The sequence below is a fragment of the Opisthocomus hoazin genome, chromosome 8 (genome assembly GCF_030867145.1).
Source record: "Opisthocomus hoazin isolate bOpiHoa1 chromosome 8, bOpiHoa1.hap1, whole genome shotgun sequence".
Taxonomy (NCBI): domain Eukaryota; kingdom Metazoa; phylum Chordata; class Aves; order Opisthocomiformes; family Opisthocomidae; genus Opisthocomus; species Opisthocomus hoazin.
Window position 1 is genome coordinate 19,106,344 of NC_134421.1, and position 12,221 is coordinate 19,118,564.

Here is a 12,221-nt window from a genome sequence, read left to right on the forward strand (position 1 = left end):
TCGAGAACACAGCTTTTGTTGAAACTTCACTGGAGTTTCAACCACAAAAAACCAACAGGCTGTGTTAGCCCAATCCTACCCTACATCACACTAAGGTTAATCCTCCACTTAGCTCCCTGCTGTGCAAAGACTGGAGAGGTGTGCTTCAGAACTGCGCCTCAAGAGCCCTCCTGACTGAACAAACACACTGGCATCAGTTGTTGTACGAAAGTATGCAGCCACACACATACCAGTGCTGCTATTTTCTGAACTTTTATCCAGAGACAGGTCTCACTCCATTCTTTTCCTCTCATGCTTCATTAGATCAGCTACAGATTTTGCTTCAGCCTGACTGCAAATTCTGTTTTGACCAAATACATCTTTAGACACTCCCTATTCCACTTCAGTTATACACTCTCTGACCTAGCCCTCACGGCACAGTCACAATAAAAAACTATTTCCTGCCCCTCCAACCTGCTGAGATATTTTTAGTTGAAATTTGATGCACATACCTGTGGCAGGTGAGGCACCAGTGAGAATGTGGGTGTGGCGAGACCTTTGCTTTTCCAGTGCCACGTGTTTCTAGGGCTTGACATTCCAAATCAAGGGAGGTGGCCAGCTGCCTAGGAGTCGCTCCTCTCAAGGAGGCTCTGCACCCTTTTATAAGGAGCAACTTTACTTCTCTTTTCTGTTAATTCTTGCAACTGCAGAGGAGGAACAGAGAATCTTTGATCCCATCAAGGGGCAAGACAGATCCCCTCTGCTGTTGCAGCCTTCTACACAGGAAAGAACAGAGATGCTAGAGACTCCACCGCTCTCTTGAAGAAAGCCTCATACTACTTCTGAAAGGAACGACCCTGCCTTACCTCCTCCAGCAGCAAAATTGCCCTTCATATCCCTTTACAAGATGGGCTCAGGACTGGTTCTGCATGCCACCCATTACATAGCTGGAAATAACACTAAGAGGTTTTCCACAGACCCAGGAGCCTCAGAGGGCTTTAATCTTCATTTGCTGATAGCAGGACCAACCCTGTCCTCCTTGTGAAGAGTAAGAAACTTTGTTCAAACATCCAGCAGGACAGAAGACCAGTCAGGAGAGCATTTGCATCTCCACCCATATGCTCACTCATTTTATTCCTCTCTCTCTCTGGTTGGTCCCTCATTCCAGGGCTGTTTCCTCTTACCTGTGGGGATCTCTACCAAAGGGCCCCACAGAATTAAGACTTTTGTGTTACTGGGATTCCACCCCTGCCTCTCTGCACTAGGATACACAGAAGACACACACTCTCTTTTCCCACTTTACAAGAATGCTCTTAGCAGTCAACGTACCCAAGATCTGTACCCTTAATGGCAGATAAGCTGCCACTAATCCTAGACTGCTTTAGAGCTATTAAAATTGAAGCTATTTGGGAAATTAGAGGTAATTGCTACCAAAAAAAAAAGGACAAAGTAAGGACACTAGCACTCTTCTCACCAGAAAGTATGCTTGTTCCTCACAAAGACAACACAGCTGTTTTAAACAAAAACCACACATTTCCCCTCAGTTTTAAGCATGCCAGTTTTTGTAACTTTGCAAAATGTGCTGCCCCAAAACGTGCAAAAGCATTCTGACTAGCATATAAGCGTATATTAGATTTCTGTTGACTCTGAAGTAACCATTGTCCTCATCTTGACTACTGCAGTAGTTTCTGCTTTCCATTTAAATGTAAAAAAGAATCTTTTGAATATTGTTTTTCAGGTAGCAGAAAATTCAGTTCATGAGTGGTTCTAACGGACATTAAATTTTCACGTCGAGTGATCACGAAGGAGCTTCTTGCCATTCTCTGCCTACCAGCAGAAATGTCCAATGTGGAAATTTCTATTGCCAAAGGGAACTAGCACTAACCTTCTAGTTTGATATGAAGGTAAGTACATCTATCCCATTCTTTCAAGAGCCTACTTAAACAGCACTGAACTCTGCCTAAGACAGAAAAACAAATAGGGAAATGCAGAATGAACCTCTGCAACACCTGCTTTTCTTCGCTACCCAGCTCTAGAGCTACTTTCCTATGTAAATACCGCCCTCTTGTGTTGGTTTGTAAGTACTACAAGAAACAGCCACAAAAAAAAAAGAAAAAAACCAGCCACATCAAACCCAGACCTCTCCTTGATCTTGCAATTATTACAGACTCTGCAATGAATTTCAGGCAGTGAATAGCCTAATCCTACCAAAACAGGTTTTCTCTGTGCTGGACCACTCTTCAGCCTACATATCTAAGATATGTTAAGATGATGTCACAGAATCACAGAATGGTAGGGGTTGAAAGGGACCTCTGTGGGTCATCTAGTCCAACCCTCCTGCCAAAGCAGGGTCACCTACAGTAGGCTGCACAGGACCCTGTCCAGGCGGGTCTTGAATATCTCCAGAGAAGGAGACTCCACAACCTCCCTGGGCATCCTGTTCCAGTGCTCCGTCACCCTCAGAGGGAAGAAGTTCTTCCTCATGTTCAGACGGAACTTCCTGTGCTTCAGTTTGTGCCCATTGCCCCTTGTCCTGTCACTGGACACCACTGAAAAGAGCTTGGCCCCATCCTCCTGACACCCATCCTTCAGATATTTGTAAGCATTTACAAGGTCCCCTCGCAGCCTTCTCTTCTTCAGGCTGAACAAGCCCAGCTCCCTCAGCCTCTCCTCGTAGGACAGATGCTCCAGTCCCCTCACCATCCTTGTAGCCCTCCGCTGGACTCTCTCCAGTAGCTCTTCATCTTTCTTGAACTGGGGAGCCCAGAACTGGACACAGTACTCCAGATGAGGCCTCACCAGGGCAGTGTAGAGGGGAAGGAGAACCTCCCTCGACCTGCTGGCCACACTCTTCTTGATGCACCCCAGAACGCCATTGGCCTTTTTGGCAGCGTGGGCACACTGCTGGCTCATGGTTAACCTGTCATCCACCAGGACACCCAGGTCCCTGTCCACAGAGCTGCTCTCCAGCAGGTCCACCCCAAGCCTGTATTGATGCATGGGGTTGTTCCTCCCCAGGTGCAGGACTCTGCATTTGCCTTTGTTGAACCTCATCAGGTTCCTCTCTGCCCAACTTTCCAGCCTGTCCAGGTCACGCTGAATGGCAGCACAGCCTTCTGGTGTATCTACCACACCTCCCAGTTTGGTGTCATCAGCAAACTTGCTGAGGGTACACTCTAACTCTTCATCCAGGTCGTTGATGAAGAAGTTGAACAAGGCTGGGCCCAGTACTGACCCCTGGGGGACACCACTAGTTACCAGCCTCCAACTAGACTCAGCGCCGCTGATGACAACCCTCTGAGTTCTGCCATTCAGCCAGTTCTCAATCCACCCCACGTCACATCTGAATTGCTAAGAATTGCTAAGATTGACCTAAAAAGAAAATCTTCTGGGAGAGCACATATTCAAAATGAGCAAAACAGCTCAGTGATAGGACAAAGAAAACCAGACAGCTTTAAAATTAAGCAAAATATATTTGGAGTTCTCCTTGTCACACGTCCCTTCACTAAGGCAAGGGCATCACAGCTGTGCTGTGGAAACTCAGTTACTTATTTTAACTTTTTCCTCTTTCTTCTGACAGACCTATGTGACCCCAGATGCACTCAGGGAGTTTGAGTAGCGAGACCGGCTACAGCAGTGGGAAAGTTGCACCCACACTGCACCTCTTTGTGAATGAGCGGGGCCAGACCACAGCTGCTTTCAGGTCCAGAGGTGACGGTCTGGTGTCTCTGAAAGGAAGACTTGTCCCATGGTACCACAATGGACCAAGCCCAGTCTGTAACTGGTGAAGCAGAAGAAAGGAAGTTGTTTTCCAGGTGGACTGCCCAACTTCCTAAGTAGTTCTGAAAAAAAAAAATCCACTGGAGATGGCTTGATAGACTGTTTTTGATGAGCTTATGTAGCCATAAACAGGAAAATTAAAAAGTCTGTCCAAATACTGAACTAGAAGGCTTTCCTTTTCTTCTTTTTCCCACCTGCTACCTTCTTCCTGACACCAATAGCTTCTTCTGTGTCATCATCATCATCATTCCGAGATCGTTTCTTCTCTCCCTGCTCCCGCAGCTCCTGCAATGCAATGAACAGATTGACCAAGTATTTTAGCACCTGAGGAAATTCAGACTACAACAGTGAGTGGAGGGACAAAAAGCCAACACCCACCATTCGAGCAAATCGCTGGGCCTCAGCCACACGCTCTGTCAGCATCATAACTTCTTCCTCTTGCATGGGGAATGCTGGCAGCTTCTTGCCAATCAGGTGTTCAATGCGCTGGAACAGCTCTACATCGTACCTGAGAAAAGACAAGGCACCAGCTTGAATCAGCCCTCTTGAGTGCGCTTCAGCTGTCATCACCCCTTATTTCCAGCCCACACCGTTAGCTTGTGCTGATGCTCTTACAACCAACTCTTAATTGCATCCAAATGAAGCCATCATTCGGGATGGGTTCACTGATTTATTCAGCTCACCTCTGTTCAGAAGTATTTGGCAACGACTTTTTTTTAGACATACTTCAGCATGTATCAAAACCCCCCACTTCCTCAACCTGCACTACATATTATAAAAATGTATGTATATTATACAATCAAGTTAGAAACAGTTAGTTCTGCTCATTACATGCCTGTGTCTAGAATTTATCCTAGACCTTCCTTCCTCCTCACCCTGGGCTTATGAATTCCTTCCCCTTTAACTAAATAAAACCAACTGGGACCTCAAAATGACACGCAGCATTTTCTTCTCATGCAGGATGAGGTCAAATATTTTCTGCTCTGAAACACAGCTGGCAAGAATAAGTCTGCCACATCTTAGTACTTACTGTGTGACAAACGTGATGGATTTGCCAGATCTCCCAGCTCGAGCTGTTCTCCCAACACGATGAATGTAATCCTGAAAACAATTTTCTTGATAAGCAGTAAGATATGTGCAAACACACAACAGAAGTTATGGGAAATCAGACCATATAATTTTTCTCTAGGAAAGAACAAGAAAATGAGGAGACTATACAGCTAGGATTAGATACTCGGGACTGTGTGCAGGATTAGGATTTGAGAAGATGCTGGCTTGTGAAGGCATACATTTGGTTTTAACATTTGAATTTTTCTCTTTCTAAAGGAAAAGACCACCTCCAGTTACTCAAGACTGCAGGACTTGCCAATGCCTGTGCATTTTCAGTCTTGGGGTCTAATGCTCTACATAGTCTGTCTTCCAGACAAACTCTTTGGCAAGTAGATTTAAATTTGGCAAGCACAGTGAAAGGAAGTATGAATAAGAACAATCTGGAAGCATCTGACATATTGAGTGTCCTCTGTTTATATGGCTCTAGGTTGTTTTCTAGGTTTTACACTGCATTATGGAAATTAAAACACTCCCTTTTCCATGCAGGATCTATGGAGAAAGGAGGCACCATGAGAAAGGAAGTCTTCTGTGACATGGTTAGATGAGAGGGAGGGGCACAAAAACTGTAACGTCATTCGAGCTGCTACCCCCGCCATTAATTTTTTTAACTTCTGTCCTTTTATAATGTCATCAAAAGACACACACTTTCTTCTGCTTGCAATGTGTAGTATCTTTGATCATTATAAGGAATAACAGCAATTCCTGAAATGCATGTCATGGTATGCTTTCTGAAACTAGGCTGGGAAACAAAGTTACACCCCTAACATAACACTGTACTTTCTATAAGGTAGAAAGTTAGTAACTCACTTTTTTTTTTTTTCAATTTGCTGTGCTTCTGTGATATGAAGGTGAAACGTTAAATACAGCTTTATTGATCAAATTCTCATTGAACATAGTGGGAGAATTTTTACTTATTTTTTTAAAAAACACAGTTCAAACTGTAAAGGCAGACCTGGATCACAGGAACACAGATGACTACCTGAAACTACTAATATGTTAAAACCATTTTCAAAGTCTAGAAGCCCTTTAATGCAATATGGTAAATTACACCCTCTGAGCAAAAATAAAGACACAGAATGTCCCTCACTTCCCCTCTTCGCTTATGGGATCAGTTGTACAATCCAGATAAGGCCACCCAACAAAACTGAGATACCAACTCAATTGCAGAGACTGAACTACATCTTTTAATCCATAGAAGGGTGAACTAGACTTCCAGTCAGCAGAACAGAGAAAAGGTGTCTTTGTTCTTTTGTCTAACTCCACTATGCCTCCCGGTGACCAGAAGCTCTCAGCTGGCACATATACTAGCTTACCTTAGAGTGCGTAGGAATATCAAAGTTTATCACCACATCTACATGTGGGATGTCCAGACCTCTGCTTGCAACATCAGTAGCCAGCAGAATAGAACGTGCCTTTGCCTTGAACTTGTTTAGAGAGCCCAAGCGTTTATTCTGGAAGAGAGGAGGACAAAAAGGGAATGAGAGAATAATGCTCACTCTGGTTAATGAGCTCTTGTTGAAATACTGGTACAAAAGAACTGAGGGAGAAACTACTCAAAGAAATCTCACTTCTGTAATTTCTTTTTGAACTATTACAGAATTATTGGCAGCATTCACATTAGTTAAATTTCTAGGGATCAGACCAGTCCACCATCTGTGGAATGCTCCTTCTGCAAGGTAGTTGTGACAAGTACGCTGCAGCCCATTTCCCAAGCGACAGGTCTCCTGTCTGCTCTATTCCGCCGGGTATGCCCATACCTGACTCATCTGCCCATGGAGAGGAATGGCAGTGAACCCCAGGTTGCGGAGAAGTAGAGCAGTCCTCTGAGTATTGTTACACGTACTACAGAATATCATGAAAGAGTTTCCAGCTAGTTCATTCAAAATATAAACCAGGTAGCTGTCCTGCAAAAAAAAAGACAAAATAAGGAAGAAGGAAAAAAAAAAAAAAAAAAAAAGAAGAGATAATCACATAAGCCACATTAAAAATCAAGTTTAAGCCGGAGAAGATGGCAAGATACTGGGCAGATGTGGGAAAAGCAAGACATGACACAGTCAGAAGAGGGAAGAAACAGAAGTGGCATTACCTTGAATTTGGAGGGGATGAAAATGTAGTACTGCTGTAGTTTTTCAACTGTCTGATACTTGGAAGAAACAGCACATTTAACAGGGTTCTTCAGAGCAGCACGCTGGAGTTTTTGCACCTAGGAAGATCAATGTACATTAGCACTAGATGGACAGAGATCTTGTCAGAAACCTGTATCATACAGTCTAGTCAACAGTATAGCCTGATGGAAGAGTACTCTGCTCTCACCTTCTTGGTCATGGTAGCAGAAAACAGGAACGTCTTCCTGTCTCGAGGAATCACTTTTAATATCTTATCCACCTGTAAAAATAGGAAGGAAATGGAAATGCTGAATACAACAGCAATCAAGACATAGGCCTCCTCCAAATGAAGAATAATGCATGTGTGCAACTTCGATTCGCAGCAGGAACAGCTCCTCTTCTAAAGCAAGATGCAGGCTGATAGCTTGTTGACAATTAAGCAGTGTGAACTCCAGAAGCCCAATAGCAGTGCAAATATCAGGCAATATTCGTTTGGGAACGCACATGTGATCGTGTTCTACAGTAACTACATCAGTGTCAGGCACTCCAAAGTAATTGGCAGATGTCAGAGACAAAATGTCTCCTACTGTCTTGCTAATGCTCCGCAGAACTCTGCTAAGTTCTACTCTCACCATAGACTTTTGTGCAATTATTAGATTTTAGTTACAATTTGCTATTAACTTCTGTAGAACAGCTCAGTGTTTACTATGTGACTGTATGAAACAATTTTAAAGGGACTCATCTGGTGTTCCAAACTCTTCTTTTAGCAGATTCCTACCTCTGTCTCAAAATCCATGTTAAGGATCCGGTCAGCCTCATCCATCACTAGGAACTTCAGAGCTCGTAAGTTGAAGCCCTTTGTGTTCTCCAGATGATCAACTAGACGGCCAGGGGTTGCTACCGACAAAATTAAGAGAGCAAATTTAGAATGAAAGCAAAGGAAAAGATCAAAGAGGCAACAGAGTTATCCGTTACAGAAATGGGATTCTTTGCCCAAGAGAAGAAAGGCAGAGTGCTTTGTGGGAAGGACTTTCATAGGATATCTTTTAAGTGTTTTGAAATAAGACTAATGGAGCTAACCTTCTGAGGAATGCCCTCATTCCCCCTCTACCCCTAAAAAAAAAAGCCCAAAAACCAAACCAACCCCCCCCTCCCCACCCCCCCAAAAAAACCCAAAAACAAAACAGACTGTAGATGAGCTGTACTGAGAAGGATAAGATCAGCATTTTGAATACTTGAGGACAATGAAAAACCAAGTCAAACGCAGTCTAGCAGGAATGCTTTGGAATGAGCTTGCAGCAGCAAGGCTACTACTGTATACTCTAGAAACATTAACAAGCCAGTACCCAGATCTCGGGACAAAAACAATGAAGTATGTACTCTCACTTCTCCTTCAAATGCACAAAACCTTTTGGCACTCTTTCTCTGGACAAATGCAGTTTGATAATATTCATACCCTATACCTCCAGCACATTAACTCACCAATTATAACATGTGGTTTCTTGGCTAAGGCCAGAGACTGAGACATCGTGTCAATTCCACCCACAATAACCGCTGCAGGACAAACAGAATATAGTGAATCTCTCAGCGTAGCATCAGCCAGCCCCTGGCACTATAGTGTTTCCTCCTACTCCCTGCCACCCACAACTCTGTACAAATGAAAGGCTAGTTATATTTTCATTTTAGCACACCTGACCTTCCCAGATCTCTAAAGCCACATAGTTAAGTCCTTACTGGCCCCAAGTATTTTACTTTCACAGTTGAAGAGCTACAGGCAGAATCTGTTCCTTGCAGCTTAACTCAGCTGCAAAAATCTAGGAATTCTAAAAATACCCACAAAGCTTTTACGTTTGTAGTTTTTACGTTCTAAAGAACCAATACAGACACTCTGAAGGAAAGATGAAACTACATCACACTATAGAGTGGGGCTCTATGCAATTTCACTGGACACAAACTTAGTGTTGAGAAGATTCTCTTCTATTTCCATCTTTAGGTGTTCGGACATCAAATGCAGAAGAGCTGCACACCACTCCAAGAGGAAAGACCACACAATCTTTCTTTCCCAAACCTGATAGCAGATCTCTATCTTCCAGCATCACAATCTTTTCTCACCTTTTATTCAACCTTCCATATAAATACTCTCTACTTCTTCCTTTGCAATCTAGAGCTAACAAACTTCAGTCTTCAGGAAAACTGGTCACAAAGCTACTTACTACTGTGGACACCGATGGAGGATCCAAGAGCTTCAAACTGCTCTGAGATTTGGAAGGCCAGCTCCCTTGTTGGTGTGAGGACAAGAGCAAATAATCGCTGAGGTGTTTCAAGCAGTGCCTGAAGAATTGGCAAAGCAAAGGCTCCTGTTTTTCCAGACCCAGTTTCTGCCAGTCCAATGATATCTCTGCCTACAAGGAGTAGCAAGAAGGGCAAAAAATGTTACAAATCTAGACCAGAGAAAGAAGCCTTTAAAGCACTGTGCAATAAAGCACAAGAATTCCCTAAGGATAGAGGAAAAAAAGACACATACAAAAAGTAAAGAAGAGCAAAGGGCCAAATCAAAAAATTTCAGAACTTCTATGCAGCATTTTTAGACTGTGACTTCATTTGTGCAATAATTAGTGTCTCTATCCTTTCCATTCTCTAGTTAAACTTCTGCCAATACACAGGTTTTCATACAAACTTCAGGTTCAAAAAAAGCTTTACTTTATTATTTCTCAAATCTGTCTGTCAATTTACAGCCTATTGCTTCTACCTGAGTAAGTATTCTAGACCAACTGTTGTCTGTTTACTGTCTTACAAAAAAACAGACTCCAGTGTTTGAGACTTAGGTCATACTGACTACAAGACAACAGCACTACCAAACTCACATTTCACAAGCCCACAATCAATTTTGTGCCATTGATTAAAAGAGTAATCTACACTAATTTGTAGCAGGAAGGATCAGAACAGCAAGTCCTTTGCCCAAAAACAGTGCAGACAATAGCACTGAATTCATCAGTAGAATCCATTCTGACCTTCTAAACTCATACGGCTGAGATGAACATGCTCCTAACAGGCCTTGAAGTGGAAACATCTTCTCAGGATTGCAATCTTACTTCTGTTTTTTACAAAAGAATCTCGTACATGGAGTAAAAGATTCTGACAACAGGTAAGTCCTAGGACAGAGCAGACACTGGAAGTTTATTCCCATTCTGTCACTAAATTGTTCTGTCCCTGCTTCACTGTGTTTTGTTTTTTTTTAAAAAAAAAATAATTTCTAGAGGCAACAATGTTTGCTGAAATCAGTAATTTATTCTCCTGCAATTCCAGAATGTTTACAGGAAGTCACTGCCATTTGGTTACTACTCACTCTAGAAATCTAATTTCAAGGAGTTGCCTGCTCACAGCAAAGCAGATTATAGAAGCTATGTAATCACTCAAGGCATCTCCAATTCCAGACACACACTGTAGGTGTCTACCAGAAAAGGCACTGTCCTAAATCTACCAGAAGGTTCCTGTGTATCCTTGAGTATTTCAGAAATAAAATGGTTAACGCAGACTAGAAGCTTAAATGATTGACAATAATTCTATTTAACATAGAGTGTTACAACTATGCAACAGTAGTGAACACTAAAGTACCCACATTTGTACCCATTTGAAAGTTTGCAATTGCAGGCAGCGTTACAGGAGAAACTACTATTCCAAGCTCCACCTGGGAAGCAGACAAGAATGAACACAGAGACTACTTCTAGACAGAGATCCTCAGTGATGAAGTAGTGAGACCACTCTCATCCCTGCCGCTTCTCACTCAGCAAAATTCATTCACATAAAGCTCCTGAGGCATCCCCAGATTCGGACTCAGAGAAGCACACTGCTCACCTTGGAGAGCCACTGGAATAGCCTCAATCTGGATCTTTGTTGGTATCTTCCATCCTAACTGGTCACAAGCTTCACACAGGACATCTGTCACTCCCTGAACATTAGCGAAAAGGGAAACAGACATTACCAAGGAGACTGAAATTAAATCACAGAGTTAAGTTAAATACATGCTGCAACAGAGCCAAGCTTGTCTCCAGCAGCGACAAACCCCCTCAAACCCTCAGTGCAACTACACAAAAGTAGAGGTGACTGCCATCAGTACGAAACTTGCCAGTTTTTCCCTACTTTACACGAGGAACATTCACACACACCCAGATGTCTCTTTTTCCCTCTAAGGGTACCCAAGAGCACAGAAAAGGGAAAAACCCTGAGCAAGCTAACGCAACTGAAACCGCAGGCAGCCGGCTGGCGGGCGCAGACCGGAGTGGAAACGCCAGCCCCACCGGAGCAGCGGCCCGAACCCCCCGGGCCGCCCGCCCGGGCCCAACGCCACGCCCGCGGACCGACGCGCCGATGGCGGCGCACGTGGCTGCCCCCCGTGCACCGGCGGCTGCGCCGGGCCAGCGGCCGCCTCCAGCCCGCGGAGAGCGGCAGCCCGGGGCCTGCGACACGACGGGGCAAGCACAGCGGGGCTGTGCGCGGAGCGCTCTCCCCCCCACCCCCGGGCCTGGTACGCGGGGCGGGGGCAGGAGCGAGTTCCTCGGGACAGGGGAGAGAGCAGCGCGGGAAGGAGCGGCTCCAGCCCGGCCTCACCAGGTCCTTGAAGCTCCGTGGCTCTTCCACCGCCGCCTCCGCCACTGCCTCCGGCTCCGTCGCCTGCCCTTCCTCGTCTCCTGCCGCCATTTCGGACCGTCCCCGTCTGAGAGGGCGCAGAGCGCTCTGGGAGTTGTAGTCCACCATGGGTAGGGGCGCGTTATGGGATTTGTAGTTCGTGGGAAAGAGCCAATCGGAGCGGGCGGGGCTCGAGGGCCCCCGTCGGGGCGGTCGGTATCGCCGTTGCTGTCGGGGGCCGCAGCCGGGCCGTGCCGTCAGAGCCCTGCGGCTGAGGCAGCGCTGCCGTGAGGTACAGGCGGTCTCATTTGCGTGAGGTCAGAAAGTGTCTGCTGCCTCCGGCGTTCGTCAGAGCGCAGCCGGCTGGGAAAGGGGGGGCCGTTTTCCCCTCTCCTGGTGTACGGGAGCGGACGCCGGGCGAGTTTTCACGTCTGCAGGAGCATCCTGACTCTGCACAGGGTTGTTAACCAGCACACTCGAGGAGGCCTTTCTTCTGAATGGGCTCACGACTCACTTTCCTTAAACTTGGGCTTACGCTTCTGCAAGGCGGGTTGATTGACATGGCGAGTGCTGTCGTAGTCTGTTGAACGAGCATTATACAAGCGTGCCTAGAAGGCACGT

At 45.2% G+C, this 12,221-nt stretch overlaps 1 protein-coding gene across 1 annotated transcript; it reads right to left on the bottom strand.

The window, feature by feature from the left end:
- Positions 1 to 3,432: 3,432 nt before the first annotated feature.
- DDX47 (DEAD-box helicase 47) lies at positions 3,433 to 11,744 on the bottom strand. Its single transcript, XM_075429009.1, has 12 exons — positions 11,583 to 11,744; positions 10,830 to 10,923; positions 9,188 to 9,376; positions 8,457 to 8,528; positions 7,753 to 7,871; positions 7,183 to 7,254; positions 6,956 to 7,072; positions 6,627 to 6,773; positions 6,183 to 6,320; positions 4,790 to 4,860; positions 4,138 to 4,267; positions 3,433 to 4,044 (listed from the first exon to the last, which is right to left on the bottom strand). Exons 1-12 carry the CDS (start codon positions 11,727 to 11,729, stop codon positions 3,922 to 3,924), a joined length of 1,419 nt encoding a protein of 472 aa, XP_075285124.1. The 5' UTR covers positions 11,730 to 11,744; the 3' UTR covers positions 3,433 to 3,921.
- Positions 11,745 to 12,221: the final 477 nt, after the last annotated feature.